The 17,613-nt window shown below is 45.3% G+C and overlaps 1 protein-coding gene across 2 annotated transcripts; it reads left to right on the forward strand.

Moving 5' to 3' along the window:
• The first annotated feature begins 436 nt into the window (after positions 1-436).
• On the forward strand, positions 437-16,975 carry LOC310850801 (uncharacterized protein). Of its 2 annotated transcripts, XM_083752761.1 has the most exons (11): positions 437-609; positions 2,818-2,851; positions 6,036-6,213; positions 6,469-6,569; positions 8,577-8,748; positions 9,075-9,181; positions 10,256-10,433; positions 12,699-12,799; positions 13,461-13,632; positions 15,256-15,362; positions 16,875-16,975. In XM_083752761.1, exons 1-11 carry the CDS (start codon positions 589-591, stop codon positions 16,877-16,879), a joined length of 1,176 nt encoding a protein of 391 aa, XP_083608887.1. In that variant the 5' UTR covers positions 437-588; the 3' UTR covers positions 16,880-16,975. The 2 variants fall into 2 exon arrangements, with proteins under 2 accessions (XP_083608887.1, XP_083608888.1); XM_083752762.1 differs by lacking the exon at positions 6,036-6,213 and having other exon boundaries at positions 517-609.
• Positions 16,976-17,613: the final 638 nt, after the last annotated feature.

Below are 17,613 nucleotides of genomic sequence, written 5' to 3' on the forward strand. Positions count from 1 at the left end.
CACAAAGACTGATTGGTTCCCCAGGCTCTTTACTAAACGGCTGTACACACCCACCTGGCTCTCCAGATCTGGGAGGACAAAACCAAACAGCACAGTCCTAATGGGAGAGATGGAAAGCAGGGGCCCATTCCATCAGCACTGCTGAAAGAACAGCTCCATTGAGCTCCCCCTGAAATATTTCCATAGCAGCAAGTCTAATGTGCCTGGGTAGATTTTCCTGTTTCTTTCTCTATATCCGTTCTTCGTTTTCACTGCATCTTTTAAAACATAAGCCTACAAAACAGGCTGTCTCATAGGAGCCAACTTCTAGGGGCTACGAGGGCTGAGCCCCTGCAAAGTTGATGGGCATTCCCATTCAAATGGTGTGTGTGCACTACATCATGTGAGCGATTGTGCAGAGTGGGGATCACCTGGCATTGGGAATCAGCTCTGTAACTGCCAGCAGTATTGGTTACCCAACTCGAAGGGAGGAATCTTAGCAATGAAGTTAGAGGCGTGGTCCTAAGGTCTATAAAAGCTTGTGCATTTCTAGCTGAAGCACTGAAAGCTTGGGCGGACAACAGATAGGGACATTGCCAGCCAAGAAGTATGGGGAAGTTTCCGAGACTGGTGAGCATTGCTTGCTTGGTAATAGGGTGTAAAACAATCCTCTCCATCTAGTGCTTTAACACAAAATCCAGATTCTGTACCCGTTACAACTGGTATGGGTGGGAAGGTGTAATCAAAGACTTATTACCATTTCTGCAACAGGGTCCCTCCAAGTCTCTCTCTCCAGCCATCCAATCAGCATGAAAAGGCAACTTTTTAGCCACCGAAGTCTTCTCGTACTTGGTCTGATGGGTGCTTGGCGATGAGTGAAAGGAGGTGAGTCAGCTGCTGAGGATTGGCTCCTCGGGTCACTCTGGAGAAGGTGCACAGGAGGAACACCAAGGAGGAATTATTTTGTATACTCCCATACTAGGCATTTAGAAACACTAGAAACACAATTTTCACAGGAAAGATGGGCAAGCTACATATGTTACATACAACAGACTTTAAGGAAAACATGATTTAAGTCTCTTTGAAAGAAGATCTCGGAGCTTCCCAAATCACGTGCCCATGTATGTTCACAGAAGATAGTAGAACTAGCTGAAAGGCAAGACATGGAGAGCCACACTGTTCTTTGTAATGCATCTCTAATTATTATTACTGTATGATTGTCAGATTATAATCTTTTTTTTTTTTCCAAAATTTTTATTAGGTTTTTTTAATAAAAGAGATACAAAATTAAAAAACAGCATTGTTTGTGTCTTTACAAAATTTCATAACATCTTTGGACTTCCTCACGTCATCCGCTCGCACTTACATTGTTCATAAAATTTTTCAAGCAAATTACCATCTTATTTGTAATCTTATAACCAATCATTACAATATAGTCTAATAATGCTCATCTAATTTAGTGATGGCCAATTGTTTATAATCAAGCATCCTTCTTAGCATTCCATCAAATTACAATAATTTTGTAAATAAATCTTAAATTTCTTCCAGTCTTCTTCAATCCTTTCTTCTCCCAGGTCTCGAATTCTGCCAGTCATTTCCGCCAGCTGCATATAGTCCATCAGCTGCATCTGCCATTCTTCCAGCGTGGGTAGATCTTGAGTTTTCCAGTTCTTTGCGATGAGTATCCTTGCTGCCGTTGTTGCATACATAAAGAAAGTTCTGTCCTTCTTTGACACCTTCTGGCCGACAATACCCAGAAGGAAGGCCTCTGGTTTCTTAGTGAAAGTATACTTAAATACCTTTTTCAGTTCATTATATATCATTTCCCAGAAGGCCTTCACTTTAGGGCAAGTCCACCAGAGGTGAAAGAATGTTCCTTCATTTTCTTTACATTTCCAACATTTATTGTCAGACGAGTGGTATATTTTGGCAAGCTTAACTGGGGTCATGTACCATCTGTATATCATTTTCATTATATTTTCTTTCAAAGCATTACATGCAGTAAAGTTTAGCCCAGTGGTCCACAACCTTTCCCATTCCTCAAACATAATGTTATGCCCAATGTCCTGTGCCCACTTTATCATAGCCGATTTAACCATTTCGTCTTGTGTGTTCCATTTCAACAGCAAGTTATACATTCTTGAAAGTACCTTAGTCTTAGGTTCTAACAGTTCAGTTTCCAGCTTCGATTTCTCCACCTGGAACCCTAGCTTTTTGTCATTTTTAAAAACTTCTTTAATCTGAGCGTAATGTAACCAGTCTCGCACTTTATCCTTCATTTTTTCCATACTCTGCAATTTCCAGTTATTTCCATCTTTTTCTAATATTTCCCAATATTTTGGCCAATTGGCTTCCATATTGGGTCTTTTTCGGGCCTTAGCTTCCAGAGGTGAAAGCCACCTTGGGGTTTTATTTTCCAATAAGTCTTTATATTTTGTCCAGACATTAAACACTGCTTTTCTGACAATATGATTCTTAAAGGCCTTATTGATCTTAACTTTGTCATACCATAAGTATGCATGCCAACCAAAATTATTATTAAACCCTTCCAGATCCAACACATCAGTGTCTTCGAGAAGTAGCCAGTCTTTTAGCCAGCAGAAAGCTGCGGCTTCGTAATACAACCTTAAGTCTGGCAGGGCAAAGCCCCCTCTTTCCTTTGCGTCAGTCAAGATTGTCAGATTATAATCTTAGGAGGAGACATGGCTTTGACTATAATGAAGGGACCCTGCGCTTCTGAATTTGCTGCCCCCCTACTTTGTGGGTATGTCAGAATGGTGGCTGGTTGAGTCAACCCCTCTTCTCATTAAATGCATCCTCTCTCTTTCATCCCCTCAGCTTCTCCTGACTGTCCTGGTTCTCCCAGCATGTGGTAAGTGAGTGAATGTTGTCTGTCTTAGAACTTCTCCTGACAACCAGCTTCTGGAGCACGCATGCGGATTTTCTTCAACAAAGCTTATGATTTAGGAGAAACTGGGACCTCTTGGAATGTTGATGCTCTGAACCCTTCCATGTAGGCTTGGGCTATATATGTGTGTATATATAAGCCATATATCATAAAGACACCATTGTCTCCACTTTGCCTCATTTCCAAAGGGAAACACAGACTGTGCGTAAGCGCACCTGGAACCCCTAGAATCTCACACTGCTGTCGAGACTGGTGTCTTGTGTAACAGCATTCTGGGAACAGTAGTATAGTAGTCATTGTTATAAATACAGTAAAGTAAAATGGGTATGTTTAACTGTTACATGCCACCCCAGTCTATGAATGGTGATGTCAGGTGTCAGGGAATCCGATTCCCCCAAGGAAGGCTGCTATGAATAGATAGACAAGGAAAGTTCTTACCAATGTTTTTTATTCAATATTCACAGAGAGAGGCTTAGAAATGCAGCCTCTTGGAGTAATGGCGTTGCTCTGAGTAATCTCTCCTCAATCGTCAACAGCACCACCCACCTTACAGTGGCCTCTTAGGGCCATTTGCTCTCCTACTTTCAATGCCCGCTGGGTTCTAGGAGAAGGGGGTTCTGGAATACGTTTCTGAGCACAGTTCAAAGTGTTGGTGCTGACCTTTAAAGCCCTAAATGGCCTTGGTCCAGTATACCTGCAGGAGCATCTCCACTCCCATTGTTCTGCCCGGACACTGAGGTCCAGTGCCAAGGGCCTTCTGGTGGTTCCCCCGCTGCGAGAAGCCAAGTTACAGGGAACCAGGCAGAGGGCCTTTTGGTAGTAGCACCCGCCCTGTGGAACACCCTCCCATCAGATGTCAAAGAGAAGAACAACTACCACACTTTTAGGAGACATCTGAAGACAGCCCTGTTTAGGGAAGCTTTTGATGTTTAACAGACCACTGTAGTTTAATTCTTTGTTGGAAGCCGCCCAGAGTGGCTGGGGAAACCCAGTCAGATGGGCGGGGTATAAATTATTATTATTATTATTATTATTATTATTATTATTATTATTATTAGTGATAACGTGTCAGCCAGCTGCTCCAGCTCTGCCTCCCGCTCCTCTTCTCCCATTATTTCCCAACTTTGCCCCTCATCTTCCTCTGAGCTGTGACCTCCCACAACCCACTGCTGTCAGTCTATACTGTTTTCCTCTTCTCTGAAAGGTTCAGGTTAGGGAGGCAGTCTCCACCATTCCTCCTCTGCCCAGTCCCTGACAGGTGAGAGACTCTAGGGGTTCATTCATTTACCCAGTGTTTGGTTTCCTTGGAATGAAGGTCAGCAGAGTGTGTGGTGTCTTTGGGATATATGGTTTTATTTAAACATATATAACAACCTGAGCATAGGGTAAAAGGGCTCACGGCATTAACACCCCAAGGGATCGCTTCTCCATTAGGTTTCCTGGGGAGCCTCAAGTCCAGCTTAGGTTCAACATATTTCTCTGTGCCTAGTGCTTCCAGAATCTCTTCTTTAGCTTTCACACACCGCAGCTCACAAAACCTGCCCCGCTTAGGCCTATTGTTCTTCACATGGGATGAGGGCCACCCATTTCCTTCTATTGCAACAGAGCAACTTCTTTGGATATGCTGAATTGCAGCACTTAGCTAGCCAGACCAGAGCCATTACCTGGACAAAGAAACTGGTTTAGCAGACTTCCTCTTACACGTTCTTGGAAGGGACCCAAGATTCCATGACGGCTCCCCAAACTCATAGCAGTATAATATCCCGTAAACACCCAGATGTCAGGGATGGGCGAAATGCTGGCAAGTGTGCACTGGGGGAAAGAGTCTGACTCAGGAGAGGGGAGCAGTGATTTGTGGGGACTTGTACCCAGCCAGGAGGCAGGGGGAGCTTCAGAGCTGGAGGGTGAAGCACAGGATAGATCAGAAGAGGAGGAAGAGGCAGGTCAGGCAAATGAAGGGTCAGGTGCATCCTCACCCTCTCCTGCACCATTGTCTCCTAGAACAAAGAGCAGATTGAAGGGGGAATAGCAGAGGCAGCTTCTACTCAGGTACAGTCTCTGGCTATGTGTGTACAGCCCATCAGGGGAAGATACATAAGCTGGTGAAGGGGGCTAGCTGCACCTATTACTGCAAGCACTCTATAGAGCAGCACAAACAAGGGAATAGATGCCTGGGTCGGCAAACTACGGTCCGCGGGACGGATCTGGCCCAATTGCCCTCAGGATCTGGCCCGTGGACATTCCATAGATCAGCGATTCTGTTTGTTAATTTTTTTCCATAATTTTTTCCCCAGCACCACCATTTTTTGGGTGCCGTTCCCCCCCCCCCCCGCACACCACGGTGCCTCCTCCCTCCCTCCTCCTGGCTTCTCCCCACCCTTCTCCCCACCCTGCATAGTGGAGAAAGGGGGTTGGGCTGAGCTGGCTGAGTGCGACTTTGGGCAGCGCCTCTCCAGAGCCAGCCAGCCCTTTCGGGCCACTCGTTCCCCTGCAACTGCCAACAGCCTTTGCCGCTCGCAAGGGCAGGCACATAGCCGTGGTTGGCAAAACGCATCACCAACAGCAGCAGCACAGGTAGGCAGGGGGAGGGGAGGGGCTGGGGGAGAGGGGGGAGAGAGAGAAGCCGCCTCCGCCAAGTGCGTGGTCCAGCCCGCCCCAAGGTCTGGGGGACGGTGAACCAGCCCCCTCCCAAAAATGTTTGGTGATCCCTGCCTTACACTAAAAACTAAAGCTGTAGAAACTACAGAAAAGTGTCTGCTTTTGCAATAAAGAGTTAATCATCTGCTGTGTGCATTCCTTTGGCTGGGAATCATCTGTGAATAAAGTCAAAAGATGCTACAGAGGAGTGTTGGCCATGCCAGAGCATCTCGGAGAGAAGGGGGTGGCGCAAAATATTAACTTGCTATGCACCTAGATCGGTGGTCTCTCATCTGGGAACTGACCAGACCTCAACCAGTTTGGCTTTGCCAAAGTGGTGGCTTTGTGTGTCTTCACACCATACCCTGGGACCACACCTGCATTGTCAGGCACGTTTAGTGAATTCAAAGACCTTTTCATTGCTACTTATTTCCACTCAAAAAACTTCCCATTCTCCAAACGTATACCCAGAGTAAAGGGCCATGAATAGTTTCTCTCCGTCTCATCTCAGCTTCAACTTGCACGACTCGTTGGTTCGACTGGGATGACCCTTCAGGAGTGGGTGACTTTGAAACTCTTGCTGACTTGAGGAGGGAATATCCCATGGACATTTGCCCTAAACCCACTGGAATTGAAGCTCAGACTGTGGAGGGAACCCCAGCGTCCAGCACTGGACAGATCTTTCATCCGTGAGTGGTGCCAGAAATGAAGAATCATCCTTGGGAGGGGAGGGGAAATTTAACTATTTTTCTCCTTGCCATGGACCCAAGAAAAATAGATTCTTTGAAGCTGCTCTTTGTATTTCAAAGGAAGGTTCTGATGGATCCTATTTTCTGTTGGATCCCAGTTTAGTGCAGATTATCTCTCTACAACTTCTTCTCTCTTTCCTGGTCACAGTTTGGTGAGTCAGATTGCTTCTCTCATTCTCTTTCTCTCCCCACTAGGTTTAACCCTAAAGAAGGATTTGCTTGTGTAAATAAGGAGCAGAAGTATTCCTGCTTGGATTACAAAGTCCGCTTCACCTGTCCCTCAAACTTCTGCTCAGGTGAGTCAACCAGGACATCTTGTGGTGAGATGGGAGAATGCTCTTCAGCCACTTAAGCTATGTCTGTATAACACCAAACCAATTGCTCAAAAGTGAACTGTCTTTCACTTTTATAGTATATAAGAGGGGTTACTGACATGGAACTCGCAGTGTGCTCAAAAAAGGTCTCAATAAATATGCCTCCAAGAATCCACAGTGTGCAAGAGAGCTGCTTCCTCTGCCTGCTCACTTTGGCTGCATTTACACAAGAGTTTATTCCGTTTCCCTGACATTTCTGCCATTATTAATTTTCGCATTGTACTTGAACCTTCACAAGGCATAAAAACCAGAAACATAGTAGAATATAGCACAAGTTTAGTGCTCATCCCCCTCCCAAAAAAAAGGGCTGGAAGCAAATAATACAGAAATGAGCACTAAAGTGGCTTTTACATCTTATGAAACCTCAAATGCAAGGTGGAAAACAGTTAGCGAAACAGTCTGGTAAACAGAACAAACGTCCATGTAATAGCAGCCTAAGTCCTGCTCAAAACAGACCCCTTTGAAGTGAATGGGCCTGAGTTAGTCATCATGACTATTACCTTTAGTGGGTCTACTCTGAGTAGGACTGATATTGGCTACAACGCTCAAAACAGGACACCCACCATCCCACTTCTTCTGAGCTGAAGAGTGCTGCAAAGTGCTTCTCTTGGGGAGCAATCCATTTCACATCTGGAAGCTGACCCGGGGCTTTGACACTGGAGACAAGATAGCATCCCCCGGGTTGTGGTGAGGGAGAATGGCAGCATCCTTGATCAGCAGGTGCAAGATAGGCAGGGCAGGACTTAACACCTCTATTTTTCAGCAGAGGGCAATGGTTGGATTTTGCTGCTGTTGCTTCTGCCTGGAGCAAGAGTGGCCTCGCTCCACCCAAAGAAGCCCCAGTCCTCTGTGTTTGTATGTGGAGTCACATTTTCCTCCTGATAAAATATTGCAACCTGAGTGTATGGGGGCAGGGGTGGGAAATATACCAGCCCTGCTATTTTAGGGAACTATTGCCTGTGGTTGTGGAAGAACAAGCGTGCCCGTGTTGCACAACCAGACATTTGCTCCCGCAGTTCCTTTTTCCTTTTCCTCATGCCCTTGTAATGTAGCAAGAAAGGAGCAAACGTGACAGTCTGTGTGTAACAGGCCTCACAATGCCTCTGCGGTAACAGAGGACAATCCCCTTTATTCCCCTGCTGAATCCCCCAGTCAAGCAGGACTGGAACCAATAGGGAACGTAAGCAGCTGACTGGTACTGAGTCAGACCCTTGATCCATCTAACTCAATATTGTTTGCACCAGCTGCCAGCAACTCTCCAGGGTTTCAGACAGACCTGGAGATGCTGAGAATCGAACCAGTGGCCTTTCGCATGCAGGGCAGGTGCCCTGCCACTCAGCTACGCTTGCACAGCTCCTGTAAGGCTGATATCAAAAGATGGCATTATTGGGCCCTTGCTGAAGCCCACCACACTGCAAGGGCCTCCGTCTCCCTGCTGATTCCCCTCTGTGCTGCCACTTCCCGTCCACCTGCCCTGCTTGAACCAGCAAGGAGTGATAAGGATGGATCTAGCAGCACAGGTTGGACCTTGGCTAGGATGAGCAAAAGCCACGGGGGCTTGGAAGGGCCCCTCACAGGCTCAACGGGTAAGTGAATGACCTGGGACACTGCTGAGCAAGTGGGTCCACTCAAAGAGCAGGGTGGCACTGAGAATGGTGTTTCTGCTTGCCTTTGGAAGAGCTGGGCATGGGCAAAGAGCTGCAGCATCTGCACTGCTTGCAAAAGGCCCCAGGTTCAAGCCCTCGTATTTCCAGGTACGGTTGGGAAAGACTTGGAGAGCAGCTGCCAGTCAGTGCATGCACTACTGGGCTTCATGGAGTGATGGTCTGACTCAGTATCAGGCAGCTTCCTATGTTCCATCTTTCTTGTCCTCCCATACCTGCAACAAACACTCATTTAAGTCTTGCCTTGCCTTTTCCCCTTCTTTAGGATGCACAACTCGCTGGTTTGATCGGGATAATCCATCTGGAAAGGGAGACTATGAACTCCTTTCCAATCTGCGGAGCGAATATCCTGGTGGGCTTTGTGACGAGCCCCTTGCCATCAACGTACAGACTGTGGACGGGAGACCTGCAGTGAAGACAGGGCAAAAGTTCTCAGTGTGAGAAGACACTTTTGTTGATGGCTGTGATTTTTTTAAAGTTGCCAGATCAGACCATGCACTTGTGCTCTTGCTCAGAGATGTATTTTTCTAAAATCCTTGTGATGCATAATTTCTTCTCTTTCTAAAGGTGGGCATGGATTCCAGAGCTGAGCAGGGATCATATAGCCCCCGGAGCCTTGATTAAATTCTACCACTTATTGGTTCCAGGACTTGAGAAGTGTCTAGCACCCACAAGCTCGTAACAATACTCAACTAAGATGGGCACAATCATATCTGTAACTGTCATTCCATACAGCACAACTTTTTATCCCTCTCTTATGCAGGTATGACACTACTAGAGGCTTTGCCTGTGTCAACACTGAGCAAGTACCTGGTCAGTCCTGCCTAGATTACATGGTCCAATTCACTTGCCCAAAATCCTTCTGTTCCGGTGAGTGCTGCTATCATAGCTGTCAACTTTTCCCTTTTCTTGTGAGGAATCCTATGCGGAATAAGGGAATTTCCCTTTTAAAAAGGAAAACGTTGACAGCTATGGCTGCTATGTATTGATGGGATGTTCTCAGTGGGGATGGGGGTTCTTACCTAGAGGTGGAGGAGCTATTTTGTGGTTCGCCTCAGGTGCCAATCTATCATAAAGACACCATAGTCTCACAAAGCCAGCCCCACTAAGGCCCATTCTTCTCCCCACGGGAAAAGGCCCACCCATTTCCTTCTATGGCAACAGAACAACTTCTTTGGATATGCTAAATCATGGTACAGTGGTACCTCTGATTATGAACTTAATTTGTTCCGGAGGTCCGTTCTTAACCTCAAACCGTTCTTAACCTGAGGTACCACTTTAGCTAATGGGGCCTCCCACTGCTGCTGCGCTGCCAGCATGTGATTTCCATTCTCATCCTGAGGTAAAGTTCTTAACCTGAGGTACTACTTCCGGGTTAGCGGAGTCTGTAACCTGAAGTGTTTGTAACCTGAGGTGTTTGTAACCCGAGGTACCACTGTACTTAACTAGCCAGCCAGAGCCATTTCCTTGACAAAGGAACTGGCATGGCAGGCTTCCTCTTATACATTCTTCCCTGGCAGGTTTGGAAGGGACCCAGGGTTTCATCCAGTCTGACCCCCTGTTCACCAAACACAAAACGGTATAAAGCGCAATAAACACCCAGCTCATAGCTGTACATCTTGAATGAAGTGGAAAGATGGTAGAATGGAGTGCAGGCCATTCCAGAGCATCTCAGAAAGAAGGGGTGGCGACACAATATCAGCTTGCAATGCACCTACATAAATGGTTTCTCATCCAAGAACTAAACAGACCTGGTCCTGTTTGACGTCACCATTTTGTGCCTTCACACCATACCCTGGGACCACACTTGCATCGTCATACACATTATGTGATTTCAAATACCTTTTTATTATTGTTCCTTATTTCCACTCAAAAAACTCCCTTTTCTCCAAAAGTGTATCCGGAGTAAAGCGTCATGAATAGTTTCTCTCCATTTCACCTCAGCTTCAACTTGCACGACTCGTTGGTTCGACCGGGACAACCCTTCAGGAGTGGGTGACTTTGAAACTCTTGCTGACCTGAGGAGGGAATATCCCACAGACATTTGTCCTGAACCCATTGGAATTGAAGCTCAGACCGTGGAGGGAACCCCAGCGTCCAGCACTGGGCAAATCTTTCATCCGTGAGTGGTGCCAGGACAGCATTAGGGAATTAATTATTACTGAGCAGCATTCCAATGTTTCCATTATGTGTCAGTTGGGCTGACTAGGAATGTGGGAGGAATCTGTTGGAAGCAGATTATCCAGTGGATTTTCTTCCATCTGCCCACAGACTCTTGCTTTGAATGCTGTGTGCTAGGGGTCACCAAGCTTTTTGGACCTGGTGGCACATTTGAGAGAGTGTTGAGGATACCATGGGTGGGTGGCATAACACAACATGGCTGTCATGGGGAGCATGCCATAGAGAGATACAGTCATTGTGGATTTGTCACCCTCGCTCATGGGCAACATCACACTTGCCATGAAAAATCATCTATGTCTTGCTGGTCCTGATTTCCAAAATCAGGACCCTTTGCCAAAATGGGAAGAACCATCTGGACTTGCACCCATCTCCTGTACCAGTGGTTCTCAACCTGTGGGTCCCCAAATGTTGTGGGTCCCTGAGCTCTGGCCTTGCTAGCTAGGGGTGATGGGAGTTGTAGTTCAACAACATCTGGGGACCCACAGGTTCTGAAAGGCTGCCCTATACTTTCATCTTAAAGTTTTACCTCGCTCCCTTCCCAACCCCAGTGTGGTTTATCTGAGGTGTTGGAAATCTGTAAGGATTAAACTGCGGTTCTCAGGATACTTTGGGGGTAGGTGTGCAGCCACAGATTAGCTTGAGCATTGTGTTTCAACACAAGAACACTTTCTGAATAGAAGACACATTTATGAAATAATGTGTTGTAGTCAGAAAGGACTTGTTTTTTGCACAGCTGGTTCTTCCTGCCTAAGTGCAGAACCATACATTTGTCCCTATTGAAAATTATTTTGTTAGCTTGGGCCCAGTTCTACAGTCTGTTAAGGTCATCTTGAATCCCGATTCTGTCTTCTGTGGCACTAGCTACCCTTCCCAGTTTGGTATCATCTGAATATAGGATGAGCATCCTCTCAATTCCTTCATCCAAGTCATTCATAATGGCATTGAACAACAATGGGGCCAGGACAGAACCCTGTGGCATCAGTCAACCAGCTACAAATCCACTTCACGGTTACCTCTCCAGCCCACATCTTGCCACAGCTTCTCTGCAAGAATATAATGGGGGACTTTGTGAAAAGCTTTAATGAAATTAAGAGTAGATATAGTTAGAATTACAACCATATATGGCTTTGTGCAGGCATGTCCAAAGTCCATTTTGGGGGCCTAATCCAGTCCACTGGTCAGTCTAATCCAGCCTCTGTGGCAGTTTATTTCCTGGGGTAAAATCCTAAAGCTCAACAAGTTCAATCCTAAAAAAAGGTTAACAACTTCAGTCGGCCGTCAAAGCCCTTCACTTCATCAAATCTGGCCCCCTTTGAAAAAAGTTTGGACACCACTGGCTATGTGATGAATCACTTGATTGACTTTGTCATCAAGGTGCCATAGGACGCCTTACTGTACAAGTTTAACAGAGCTACCCTCCCAAAATTCATTAACTTTGAAAACAAGCATGTAAAGAAAGCAACCGATTTGTAAATATTTGTTGATGGCTAAGTATACATACATTTTCACATCAGCAGATTACAAAACAGAAGGCACTTTATCAAAGTAAAGCAAGTGCAGTGGAATGGAAAACACCAGGAGAATGTATGACTGAATATCAGAATGGGTTAAGACACCCAGCAGATCCCTAGCCGTTAGTCATACAGATATCAATGACTCCTACCCAAATTAGCACATGCAATATTCCATTGCATGTGTGATTCAGTGAAAGCGTTGCTGCAGTACGTAGTTGTGAAGCAATAACAACGGGTGTGATTTCAAATTGCTCTGATTGTTTTACATGAAAGAATACATACATGTGGCAATCAGTTCTGTTGTTGCATCTCTTCTTCCCTAGTAACACAGGGAGAGTAAAGAAGCACCGTCGGAATGAATGAAAGAACTCCTGGCTTGATCCCATCAAGGCTGAAGAAGACATGACACTTATTGCATGGATGTTATTAGTGTGCTTGTTAACATTACATAGCTTGTTATGTAAATAGGGAGGCACGATCAGCCTTGGGAGGGGAGGGGAAGTTTAACTCTTTCTCTCCCTGCCATGGACCCAAGAAAAATAGATTCTTCAAAGCTGCTCTTTGTATTTCAAAGGAAGGTTCTGTTGGATCCCAGTTTAGTGCAGATTATCTCTCTACAACTTCTTCTCTCTTTCCTGGTCACAGTTTGGTGAGTCAGATTGCTACTGTCATTCTCTTTCTCTCCCCACTAGGTTTAACCCTAAAGAAGGATTTGCTTGTGTGAATAAGGAGCAGAAGTATTTCTGCTTGGATTACAAAGTCCGCTTCACCTGTCCCTCGAACTTCTGCTCAGGTGAGTCAACCAGGACATCTTGTGGTGAGATGGGGGAATGATCTCCAACCACACCATAATAAGCCATGCCTTGTATAACACCAAAACAATAGCTCATAAATTAAAAGCAGGAGTCTTTAGTTTATATATGAGGTGTTGCTGACATGGCACCCACAGTGTGCTGCTCCTTTGTAAAACATACCCCCTTAAACATGCCCACATCTCACTGGATTACAGTGGTTATATTAAAAAAAAGAAGAAGGCTGCGTTCACACAATAATTTATTCCATTTTCCGTAACTGTTTATTTGCATGTCATAATTCACATGACATAATTTAGTGCCTAAATGTCTTGGGCCATCCATCTGCTCCACATTTTACTAAGGGCAAAAGAGCAGGTGTTCCTCTTCCCTGCAACCCACTTCTGCAAGATAGTATCCTGCACTGCATGGAGGGTAGTGGTAGCAGCAGGCTAGATTAGGAGATGGAGGACAGGCACTGTGGGTGCTACATCTATCCTTTAACAGATAACAATGCCTGGGGGGTTCACTATTGGGCTTCAAGGAGCGATGGTCTGACTCAGTATCAGGCAGCTTCCTGTGTTCCTATGTTCCAACTTTCTTGTCCTCCCATACCTACAAATAACACTCATTTGAGTCTTGCCTTGCCTTTTCACACTTTAGGATGCATGACCCAGTGGTTTGATCGGGATGATCCATCGGGAAGGGGAGACTATGAACTCCTTTCCAATTTGCGGAACGAATACCCTGGAAACATTTGTGCTGAGCCCCTTGCAATCAACATACAGACTCTGGATGGGATTCCTGCCCTGAAGACAGGGCAAAAGTTCTCAGTGTGAGAAGACACTTTTGTGATGGTTGTGAACTTTTTTTACAGGTGCCAGATAGGGTTTCATGTATTGCACTCCAGCTTAGAAATGGGGAACCTCTATCTAGACCAGGCATCCCTAAGCTCGGCCCTCCAGATGTTTTGGGACTACAACTCCCATCACTCCTAGCTAACAGGACCAGTGGTCAGGGATGATGGGAGTTGTAGTCCCAAAACATCTGGAGGGCTGAGTTTGGGGATGCCTGATATAGACTGTCAAATGTGACCCTCCAGGCCTCTCAATCTGGCCCTTGGAACTCTCCCCAGCCACATCCTTCACCATCCCTGCTTCACACCCTCTTTGAGTGCTTTTGTACAGCTTCCTGGCTCCTTGAGCTGCAATGATGCCTCTTATTTAACTGGGTGGAAAGAGGTGTTCCTTGCCACAAGTGTCCATTCAGCATTGCATTTACACTCGCCTTCTCCTTTTTCTTTTGATGGTTTGTAACTGTTTCCTACCACTTTTTACATTGTGTTTTGCATATCATGTTGGGGCATACGTGGAAAGTGATTAGTGAACAGCAACAATTAAAGAAATGTGTTTGTACAGAGGAGACTCTGGCTTCTGCACCGTTGGCAAGAGTCTTGTCTATTGTGCTACTCATTTCGCCTCTCGCTCCACCAGCCAGTGGCTTGTGGCTCACACCCTCCTTGCATATTTCTGCTGGCTGGGATGTATCTTTGCACTCTAATAATGCCTCTCGCTTGTCTGGGTGGAGATGCAGCGGGTAAAAAAACAAAGGGAAAATTGACTTCAGTTGCTCTGTTCAGTTCTTCTGGCCCCCACCTACCAATAGCAAATGACTCCTGGAATTTTGCTCATAAGGGAATGTGTTTGTTTTTATTTGCTTTACTGATTAAATTGTGGTTTTTGTGTGTGTGTGTGTGTGTGTTTTAAATGTTGTATGGTTTCTTCAGTTTCCGAAGTGCAGAGATGAGTGTGGCTCCTGTTACATAGCCAAAACTAAATTAAACATGGATGGCTCAGTTGGTTAGACTGTGGAGTTGATAATGCCAAGGTTGCAGGTTCGACCCCCGTATGGGATAGCTGCATATTCCTGCCTTGCAGAGGGTTGGACTAGATGATCCTCGGGGTCCCTTCCGACTCTACAGTTCTATGATTACTAAATTAAACTAGGGCCAGGGCCTTTGCAGTATTGGCCCCGACTTGGTGGAACGCTCTGTCACAAGAGACCAGGGCCCTACAGGATTTGACATCTTTCCACAGGGCTTGCAAGACAGAGCTGTTCCACCTGGCCTTTGGTTTGGACTCAGTCTGACCCTTATGTTTCCCTCCCCTTATGGTTTTGATTTCTGGACTACTGTTAAAATGAAGCTGCATTTTAAATTCTATTTTAACCCATATTTTAACCCGTATTTTAATTAACTGTTCCCCCCCCCCTTCCTATTACGTTTTATTGTAATTTTATTGGTGTTAGCCACCCTGAGCCCGGTTCTGGCTGGGGAGGGCGGGGTATAAATAAAATTTTGTTGTTGTTGTTGTTGTTGTTAAATTAAGATGTGGAAAATAACACCTGTAACATGCAATTTCATACAGAGTGCTCCCCCCCCCCACCTGCTGTTATTCAGGTATGACCCTACTCAAGGCTTTGCCTGCGTCAATGATGAGCAAAAACCTGGTCGGTCCTGCCATGATTACAGGGTCCAGTTCACATGCCCAGGGTCCTTCTGTTCTGGTGAGTGCCACTATGAGTTGATAGGATATTCTCTACTGGGAGGGAGTGGGCAGTGGGGATGGCAAACCTCCTTAATGATTGTTTTGCCAAATAATAATAATAATTTATTATTTATATCCCGCCCACCTGGCTGGGTTTCCCCAGCCACTCTGGGTGGCTTCCAACAAAGTATTAAAATACAGTGGTCTGTTAAACATTAAAAGCTTCCCTAAACAGGGCTGCTTTCAGATGTCTTCTAAAAGTCTGGTTCTTCTCTTTGACATCTGGTGGGAGGGCGTTCCACAGGACGGGTGCCACTACCAAGAAGGCCCTGTGCCTGGCTCCCTGTAACTTGGCTTCTCACAGTGAGGGAACCAACAGAAGGCCATCAGTGCTGGACCTCAGTGCCCGGGCAGAACGATGGCTGTGGAGACGCTCCTTCAGATATACTGGACCGAGGCCATTTAGGGCTTTAAAGGTCAGCACCAACACTTTGAATTGTGCTTGGAAACATACTGGAAGCCAATGTAGATCTTTCAAGACCGGTGTTATGTGGTCTCAGCGGCCACTCCCAGTCACCAGTAGGAGATGGTTCTTTTAAAATTAGATTCAGAAGCAATACAGACGCAAGTGGGTGAGAAGGTTACAGATTTTATCCCAAACAGGAAGCAAAATGTACATTACCAGGTAGCACTTCGATCTGCTACTGAGAAGCCCTGAAGAAGTGGCAAAGTGACCTCCAGATAGCTTTCGATGCACAGCACTGTGGCCAACAGCCTGTGGTGAACTTCTGACTGGCATGCCTCAAAACTAGATATTTTATAGATACTGTGTCCTGTTAGGGCTAATACAGGCTCAACTACCAGCTCAAAGACAAAAAGGCAGACCATACATCAAAGGCTTTTACTGCCCAGTGCCAACAGTCCACACATCAAAGACCTTTTTACAAAGGATAGCGAATGTAATAAAACATAACCAGAGACAGGAAGAGATAACCAGAGACAGGAAGAGTTGGCCATGTCAAATCACTTATCTCCTCGAAATTACAATAATCTTCCGCATTATCTGTACAATGATATATCTGTAAGTAAGTGATTAGTTTCAGCTTCCTGTGCGGGTGGGCTTTCTTTTGTGGTAAATATTTGATTTTTCTGAACATACAAATAACAAACATCAACATAAAATAGAACAAGACATCTGCTGTAGTAGTGTTCATTGTGAACGTATTGGGATAGTTTATACATTATAGTGGGGGGTTTAATCTTGCTATTTTTACCATCGTGAATAAATAAATTAATAAAATTCTGCCAATTTTTGAGCGTTTTAGTTGCCATAGGAATAGGCAACAGCCAGAAAAGGTAAGTTAAAATGTGCAAAGCTTTTAAATTATTATTTTTCATAAATGGTCAGTAATTACGTTTTTCTACCACACCCAAATATTTCATGGCTTGGCCATGGCTTGGTACACCTGTGTTGTCTATTTTGTTTATTCTTGTGATCTAAATTAAAGCACAGCATTTCTGATTTCTTTAGGCTAATCTGAAGGCCAGACCTTCAGCATCGTTCTTGCCATGAGAGGCATCACCTGCTTTTCTTAATTGTTAATTCAATAAAATCAGTGTGTCGCCAGCAAACATTCCTATGCAGCATTGTGTGTGATTAATTTGGACTCCTGTTGTTTTAGGGTCATTTCTAATTACTTCAGCCAGTGGTCGCAAACAAAAAGTACATCTCCCCCCCCCCCCCCCCGCCCCGGGCATGAAAAAAATATGTGATCCTCAGGCTAGAAAAATTTCCCTCCTCTAGTCTGGGCTACTCCACCCTCAATTCTCTCTGCCCTACAACATTTTACAGCCTCTTTAACTTCAGTGCTTCTTGTTCCTTTCCTCAACTCTCCCTTACAATACATTATAAACAAGCCATTCAGGGAATGCCAGCAAGTTCCACCTGAATCTCCTTCTCCTTCTTCTTTGTTAAAAGATCTCCAAAAGGTGTGTTATAGGCGTTCTAATTCATGCTTGCACAAGGTTGCATTTAACTTTCCAAAAATGCAGAACTGGAGAAAGTCAATTTGCACTTCCCAACTGAGTCTTCGCTGAGTCAACTATTTCCTTCTGTGATGGGGAAGTGATCTGCAAAGCTTCACATTCTTGGGAGTCATGTGCAATTGTTACCGCTGTCTCATATTCTAGGTGTCTCCCTGACTATTTACCGGGGGAAACTGGGGAAGGGTCCCAGTTCAGTGGGCCGAGCAGATGCTTCAGGTACAAAA

Source organism: Podarcis gaigeae (assembly GCF_964106915.1).
Source record: "Podarcis gaigeae genome assembly, chromosome: 8".
Taxonomy (NCBI): domain Eukaryota; kingdom Metazoa; phylum Chordata; class Lepidosauria; order Squamata; family Lacertidae; genus Podarcis; species Podarcis gaigeae.

Coding starts and splice junctions, on each gene's coding strand:
- LOC310850801 (XM_083752761.1), top strand. CDS start 589: ATGGGGAAGTTTCCGAGACTG. Junction 610..2,817: donor TGGGGAAGTTTCCGAGACTG/GTGAGCATTGCT, acceptor TCATCCCCTCAG/CTTCTCCTGACTGTCCTGGT. Junction 6,214..6,468: donor ACTGGACAGATCTTTCATCC/GTGAGTGGTGCC, acceptor TCTCCCCACTAG/GTTTAACCCTAAAGAAGGAT.